Source organism: Curcuma longa, chromosome 5 (assembly GCF_044706935.1).
Source record: "Curcuma longa cultivar G26 ecotype Majalengka, Jawa Barat chromosome 5, ITB_CL_G26_1.1, whole genome shotgun sequence".
Classification (NCBI taxonomy): domain Eukaryota; kingdom Viridiplantae; phylum Streptophyta; class Magnoliopsida; order Zingiberales; family Zingiberaceae; genus Curcuma; species Curcuma longa.
The window spans coordinates 1,763,187-1,771,895 of NC_133865.1; the positions used below are offsets into that span (position 1 = coordinate 1,763,187).

Consider the following 8,709-nt stretch of genomic DNA (forward strand, 5'->3'; position numbering starts at 1 on the left):
CTTGGGAAGTAAATTCTCCAGCATTATCAAGACGAATAGATTTAATTGAATAATCCGGGAAGTGAGCTCGTAATTTGATAATTTGAGCAAGCAATCTTGCAAACGCTTGATTACGAGTTGATAATAAACACACATGTGACCACCTTGTTGATGCGTCAATTAATACCATAAAATATCTGAATGGTCCACATGGTGGATGAATAGGCCCACATATATCACCTTGTATTCTTTCAAGAAATTTCAAAGGTTCAGCCCTGATTTTAGATGGTGATGGCCTTATTATTAACTTCCCTTGTGAACAAGCAGCACAAGAAAATTCATTGGGTAGAAAAATCTTCTGGTTTTTCAGTGAATGCCCACATGAATGATTAATTATTCTTCGCATCATAATAGCTCCAGGATGTCCCAATCTATCATGCCATGTAATAAAACTATGTTGATCGACAAACTTCTGGTTTGTAACGACATGTACTTCGCCAACACTTATGTTTGTGAAATATAGTCCAGATGAAACTGCGGGTAATTTTTCTAAGAAACATTTTTTACCCAAGATGATACTTGTGATAGATAAAAATTCTTTATTGTCCTCATTTGAAGTCTCAATGTGATATCCATTTCTGCGGATATCTTTAAAACTCAATAAATTTCTTTGAGACTTGGACGAATACAATGCATTATCAATATAAATATTTGTTCCTCTGGGTAATATAATATTTGCTCTTCCGGAGCCTTCAATAATTTTGGAACTACCTGATATTGTATTCACGCATGTCTCATTCATCACCAAGAAGGTAAAAAATTTCTTGCTTTTCAAAATGGTATGTGTTGAGGCACTGTCTACGAGACAACTACATTTTTCATTCGTCGAGTATTCGCTTCCGGGAACCTCCATTTTCTTCATGAGATAAAATAAAATATTAAGATAAAAATAAACATGAACAATACGAACACAATATCAGACTAAATATCGACTTGGTGGTTTGTGATCATGGAATTTCATTAAACATTATAAAGAAAACATAAATATCAAATGACATCATTGTTATTTTCATGCTCGACAAGAAAATCGGCTTCATCAAATTGGGAGAAATCATCAATACAAAAAGTTATTTTATCATCACCGGAAGCCAAAGTCGAGTTGGTCTCCATTATTATTTTTCTGTTATTGGAAACAAAGTTGGTCTCAATGTTCCCTTTTCCTTTTAGCGAAGCTTGATAAAGATCGATAAAATGCTTCGGCGTACGACAGGTACGTGACCAATGACCCTTCATGCCGCAACGATAGCGTTTGTTCTCTACGGTCTTATTGATTTGATTCTTTTTATCATCATGCATCTCTTTGTTGTTCTTCCCTTTCTCCATATATTGGGGGGAATTATTGCGAAAATAGTGTCGACCACCACCACCACGTCCACGACCATATCCACATCCACGTCCATTTCCACGGGCACGACGGCCACGACCACGATGTTGTCTTTCATAATTAGATGATGTCACATTCACTTCAGGGAATGGAGTTGATCCGGTTGGACGAGCTTCATGATTCTTCAACAAAAGCTCATTATTTTGTTCGGCCAATAATAGACATGAAATCAATTCAGAATACTTCTCAAATCCTTTTGCACAATATTGTTGCTGCAGGAGCACATTCGTTGCATGAAAAGTGGAGAATGTTTTCTCTAACATGTCTCCATCAGTAATAGTTTCTCCACATAATTTGAGTTGAGAAGTAATTCGAAACTCCAATTTCGTGAGGTTCGACATGATGACTATAATAGAAACTAAATGATGAGATAAAAATGAACAAGATTGAAAGTTTTCGAGGATACCGTTGTCAACCTCGATGGACTTGGCTTTCACAAATGAGGTGCGAAACTTTGCTACCACAGATGAGGAGGGAGCCTTGACCTTTGCTTCGGAAACGAGAGCTTCGTGCTGATAACGTGTTATAAATGAACAAGACAAAGAATAATAGAGAGCAAAGGAGAGAAATTCTTATTGCTTGTCTAAATGGTGCATCCATACAATGCTTCATACATGTCCTATTTATAGGACTAATACAAGAATAAATTAATGAGTATTAATATGAAATTAAATGTCTCATATTAATGCTAGAATATAATGCACCAAGAGTTACACATAATGGCATAATAGCATCCATTTACTATTGCATTTAAGTACGATTTTGTAATTACTACAACACAGATTTAACTTATTCACCTAACATTCATGTTGTAGCAGCCACAAAACTGTAAACTACTATAACTCAGACTTGTTCACTTAATATTTACGTTGTAGCAATTATGAAATCGTAGCTACTAAAACTCAGATTTGTTGTGTTCAACAACATTTACGTTGTAGCAGCTATAAACTGTAGCTATTACAATTCAAACTTGTTCTATTCAATAATTTTTATATTGTTATAGTTATGATTTCATACCTACTATAATATTGTAGTAGTTATGATTTAGTAACTGCTACAATACACACTTATCTTGTTCATACAATTGATTGTTGGAATCGAGTGATAGGCAATACTAATATTAAACAGTATATCGAAGGACAACTATATCATTTTAATGGATGGTAAGTGGAGTAAAAGATCTTTTTGATTAAAAATAAAAGTAGAGGAGCCTCTTTTATCTTGTAAACGGTCGTACACTGATCTCGAACATCCTACACGGTTAGCTCTATAATTATCTATAGAGAGATATATTAAATACGTAATAGACAAGGGCTTATTTTCAGAGTAATGAGATTTTTGAGAATCGATTCTTATTCAATCTTATAAATTTATTTTCTATGAACCATCTGAAGGAGTCTCTTTTATTTCAATAAAAGGTAGAATCCGCCACTTCAGCGGGGGCCTCACATGGTTGGTCCCACGACCATCTGTGAAGAGATAAATCGAAAAGTTGCAATTGATCATAATGGAGGAGGGTATTGTTTCAGCTTCATCAAGATTCGACTCTTACTTGCTTCAATAATTTTACTCTATCATAACTAACTAACTATGCGTTAGGGCCAAGGGCTCTCTTTTATAATTCTATAAAATGGAGCGTTATTTTGAGTTTGTTGCCCAAAGTAATTTATATATTTTCTTGATTCAGAGAGAAGACCAATGAGTCGTCTCTCACTGTATATATTATATTTATATTCCTAAACTACCCTTGGAACATGGACTAATTTTCCGAATCTGCCACGTATCCAACGCCGTGATTCTCCCGGTCTTCTTCCCTCTTAAATACCCGCCCACCCAAATCCCTAATCACCTCGCGAAACCCTAGACCTCATCTCGACATGGAAGCCCTCGTCGCCTCCGTCCCCGTCCATGGCGGCCAATCCTCACTCTCTCGGCATCGCATCTCGATGAAGCCCCACTTCTATTCCCCCAAAACCCTCCGCTTTCCGGCTTCCAGGCTTTCGAGGGTGGTCACCATGGCAATGGCTTCCTCCACGGAGTCGAACCCCCTTGCCCGGCTCACTGGATCTCTCGGCGCCGCGGCCTCCGGCGCCGTCGTCCTCGCCGCCCTTCTCTCCGCCGCATTCCGTCCTCCTCTCGCCCGCGCGGATCCCTCCGCGGCTGCTCCTCTGGCGGCCGAGTTGACCGCGGACACCGAATCGGACACCTCCGTCTCCTCTCAGCTCCTCGACTCCAACCCCCAGACCGTCGATGCTCTCCGCTCTCTCCTTTTTCGAAAGCTCGAGGCTGGGGACGACTCAGGGGCCCTCGCCGTCATCCGCCGGCTCATCTCCGCCCAGCCGGACGAGACGGAGTGGAAACTCCTGGCCGCACGGCTTCTCCGCGAGACGGGCGAGGTCGCGGAGTCCCGCCGTCTGTACGAGGAGATCCTCGCCGTCTATCCGCTCTCATTCGAGGCTCTCTTCGAGAAGGCGGTCCTGATGGACCGGTGCGGGGAAGGGGACGCGGCGATCGAGCGGCTGGAACAGGCATTGTACCTGGCGAGGGAAGAGCAGCCGGAGAAGGTACTGGCCTGCAGGGACGTTCGGCTCATCATGGCCCAGATAGAATTCTTGCAGAAGAATCCGGAGGCGGCGCTGTCGAGCTACGAGGAGTTGGCCAAGGAGGATCCCGACGACTACAGGCCGTACTTCTGCCAGGGAGTGATCTGTAGCTTGTTGAACCGTGACGAAGAGGCGAGGGAGAAGTTCTCCAAGTACCATGAACTTTCACCTAGAAAAATTGAGGTGGATGGATAGTTGCAGACGAGAGAGACGCCTGAAGGTTCATGGATTCCCTGAAGCACAGATGAGATGGGTCTAGGATCAGGACAAAGAGGTAAGCCTCTTCTCTTTCTCAGCTCTTGATTGTTCAAGGCTGCTTTCTCTCTTCTACAGATCTTGAAGTTCTGATGAAATAAGGTTCGATCTTGGCTTCAGTTCCTCCTTGTTCTTGCATTTTTCAATCAACCTTTTGATGCCCACTCGACTTCTTTTATACCGGCGCTGTTTATCATTTTTAATAGTAAAAGCATTACTTGAAAAATGGATTGACAATCTTATCGTAAGTCCACTTGTATATTGTTCAAGTTTGTTTGGTTACGACGGAGCAGAGTTGTAGAAAAGGATAAGAGTTCGACAATACCTTCCTCCATCATGATCAATTGTAGTTTCTCAATTTACCACCTCACAGATGGTTGTAGGGCCGTGTAGAGCTCCTGCAGATTCTACTTTTATGTAGAAAAAGCTTGTTTGGTAAGACAAGTTTAGCCAAGTCAAATTTTAAATGAACTAAGATGTTAAACTGGATGTTCAAGCTCTTGAATTTTAAATTTGTTTGAAATTTTAATATTTTTAAATTTATTTGATTGATGAGTAACTTTGATATTATAATTTTATTTGTTCATTTTAAGAATTTTTATATTTATTTATTAGTTTAATAAGAGTTTTATTGATAAATATAATTTATAATTTTTGTTGATGAATATTATTCATGAATAATTTATAATTTTTATTTATGAATATTAATAAATTAAATACTTATATGTTTAAATTTATTTGATAAGAATAATCAAATTAAGTTAAATTGAATTTAAAATGAACTAATATGTTAAAACCGATGTTCAAGTTCTTGAATTTGATTCATTTAGATGTTATTGAACTTTTAATTATTTGATTGCTTAAACTTTTATATTTTAAATTTTATTTGGTTGATGAATAAGTTTGATATTATAAATTTATTTATTTTTTAAAGAACTTTTATATTTATTTATAAATTTAATAAGAATTTTATTAATAAAAATAATATATAAATTTTATTTATGAATATTATTCAATGAATAGTTCATCATTTTTATTGATGAACATTAATAAATTGAATATATATATTAAACTCATTCATTTATAAAATTTATTAAATTAAATGATATTATATATGTTAAATGAATATCTTATTAAATTGAATATCAAATTTATCCATAAATATTTGATTTATTTACGGTCATACTCATAAGCTTGTTAACCGTTGTGAAGTAGAAGTTGGTTATGATATTGTGAACCCATTGGAAAGAAAATTAGGCATAACTAAGGCTGATTGGCTGAATAAGACTAGGGGTGTTTGGTTTAAGGTTCCTCAGATGTAAATGTTCAGTTGAGTTCTCAAAATTTGTGCAATGGACATCATATGGGTGTTCGAGTTTAGATGGTGAATGTACATATGGGATTGGGGTAACTAGAAATTGGGGGTTGGTAAAAAGGATCTGTGGAGGTTCTTTTTGCCAACCTGAAAGTTCAAATTACACATCTACCCTTGTAAAAAATATATAAGGATTTTTTTCAAGTTTTTAGTAAGGATAAATAAGTAAATGGACATCCAAAATACAACTCAACCTCATATTCACCAAATACTCCATTTACATTTACATTTTCTCAACCTTTTCTCAACCCCAACTATACATTTACATATTTTCAACCCCAACTTTCCGTTGAAAAAATACAACTTAAAACCAAACACCCCCTAGATCTTTACATCTAGATATGATTGAGTAAATTAGGCATAATTTGTCTTTTGTTTAATGTCGTTTCTTCGGTTATACAGTTACATCTCTTAAATTGTGCGTTTAACGCAAAATTTAGAAGCAAACTTGTGGAACGGTTATATATGGCCATGGGCATGATGTAAATACTGTTAATTGTAAAGCTGTCAATTTGAGTTGAGTTTGTCGAATTAGTCCATTCCGTCAAATAATTTAAATAGATTGTATTGAAATTTAATCCATCATTTATCAGGTCTAAATGGGTCAATCCATGCAGGTTACGAGTCCAGTCGGACTGGCTCATGATGGATTTGGATTGGCCTATGAGTTGATATGGAAAAAAAATTAAAATTAAAATAAAAAATTTAAAGAGCTCGTGCGTGACCTATTTAATTTACAATCTAAATTTAAAAATTATAATTTTTTTATTTTTTAATAAGCTCATGAGATAGTCCACCTAACCCCTCAATTCATTTGGGTTGGATTGAAAATTTTTTAACCTGCAGTCCGTTCCAACCTATCCACCTATCAGATGACGAATTTCCACCTATCAGATGACGAATTTTTGATGGATTGATCTGCCACTCACTGTGGATCTACGTAATTGTAGTGTTTTTATCTATCCATTGCTAATATTCTTGTAGTCAAATGAACGGTAGAGGTTGTAACTGCTTGCGTATGGGAGATTTTTGGTAACGATGATCCTTGGTAATTAGTTTACTTTTGATTGACTGCTTTGTGGGCAAGAAATACATGTGTTCAATACTCAAATGGTGACCTAGTCTAACATGTGTTTATTAGAAGAATATGATGAACCACAGTTGAATTACTTTCCTTTTAGATGAGATATGAGTATTCGGTTAACACCGAATTAAATCAAAATTGAATTGAATTAAATTTTTTTAAATTAATCGAATGGATGGAGTTTTTAAATAAAAATTAAACAAATTGAACCGATAAAATATCGATTAATTTGATTTTCGATCGAATTAATTGAAATAATCAAAATTTTTAAATATTATAAAAATTTTATTAATTATTTATAAGTTTACTTAAGAATTTATAAATTATTTTTTATTTTAATTAATTCGATTTATTTGGTTTAATCGAATAAGAAATTTTAAAATTAAACCGAATTAATTGATTTTTTTAGAAAAATAACTGAAATTCTGAAATAATCAAATTAAATTTTTAAATTCGATCGGTTCGATCAATTTATTTGATTTAACCAAATTTTTATTTACCCTTACGTGCCGCAACAATCATGAAGAAATTGCAAAAGAGAACGAGAAAAATGAGAGAAGAGGGAGCATAGAAATTTAATGTGGTTAAACGATGTCCCTACTCCACGAAACGACCAAGAAAACTCTAATTAAAAAAAATCTATATGTTTTAGGATTATAATAATTCTATTTATACAACCCAAGTTATATTGGTATTTTGGACCCAAAATCCTACATCAACTCGGCATGCCCAGATGAAACAAGGTCAGGCCATGCTTTTGGGCACACCCGTGCCACGGGCGTGTTCATTCCCATAGACCCGAACACGGTCAGGCTTGCCTTGAAGCATGGTTGTGTGACGGGTTCTTTCGCACGACGTTCCATCCACCACTAGTCGACATGGCCGTGTTTGACATGTCTCCCTATGAGTCATTTCCAACAATCTACACCTTGGTGAATATCCACCCCTTAGGAGAAACATGGTCGTGTTTGATGATCTATGTCCTTTTGAGCTACCTCCATCAGAACCATGGATTTTTAGCTCCACCTGCACAACATCCTTATCGTTGTGGTAATTTTTTGATATTTGTTCCTTATCACGCTCGCCCATATGACCTAGCCGCATATGTCATAAGATTGTCTTATCTGATTCAAATTCCACAATAGCAACTCCACCTACAATTGTGGTTCCTAGCAATTTGTAAATATTCCCCACTAGTTTCTATCCATTCATTGCCGTCAGAGCATCTTTGCATCTTTGCTGACTTTCATTACTCCACTTATTGATTTATAATGACACTCATTTCTATCCAATGTGCCCAATGAAATTAGGTTCTTCCTCAAATCCAGTACATGTCTAACATCACATAATGTTCTAACCACACTATCAAACATCTTTTCTGGCATTCCCTATTGTAACGACACTCATTTCTATCCAATGTGCCCAGTAAAATTAGGTTCTTCCTCAAATCCAGTACATGTCTAACATCACATAATGTTCTAACCACACTATCAAACATCTTTTCTGGCATTCCCTATTCTAATGACTCTATAGGATGCATCATTACATGTCAGAACAAAATCAGAATTAACCAACTTGTAAGTGTCAAACTAATCCTTGTTAGGGCATCTTTGCTGATTTCATTACCCCACTTGTCAATTTGTAACGACACTCAATTCTATCCAGTGTGTCCATTGAAATCAAGTTTTTCCTCAAATCCGGTACATGTCTAACATTATACAATGTTCTAACCACACTATCAAACATCTTAATTCTGGCATTCCCTATTCCAATAACTCTGTAGGATGCATCATTATCTATTAGAACAGAATCAGAATTAATTGATCTATAAGTGTCAAACCAATCCTTGTTAGGCGTCATGTGATAAGAGCATGCTGAATCCAGGATCCAAGAATCTGTCAATTGCTTTGAAACAGAGAGCATATCTCTTTTGTCGCTATTTGAATTTGCCTCTTCCACTATATTTGTA

General features: G+C 36.2%; 1 protein-coding gene across 1 annotated transcript; it reads left to right on the forward strand.

Moving 5' to 3' along the window:
- The first annotated feature begins 3,287 nt into the window (after positions 1 to 3,287).
- On the forward strand, positions 3,288 to 4,507 carry LOC141829958 (protein SLOW GREEN 1, chloroplastic-like). The gene is made up of 2 exons (XM_074717421.1): positions 3,288 to 4,300; positions 4,360 to 4,507. Exon 1 carries the CDS (start codon positions 3,301 to 3,303, stop codon positions 4,219 to 4,221), a length of 921 nt encoding a protein of 306 aa, XP_074573522.1. The 5' UTR covers positions 3,288 to 3,300; the 3' UTR covers positions 4,222 to 4,300; positions 4,360 to 4,507.
- Positions 4,508 to 8,709: the final 4,202 nt, after the last annotated feature.

Excerpts from the sequence above, each read along its gene's own strand:
- LOC141829958 (XM_074717421.1), top strand. The coding sequence starts at position 3,301 with ATGGAAGCCCTCGTCGCCTCCGTCCCCGTCCATGGCGGCCAATCCTCA.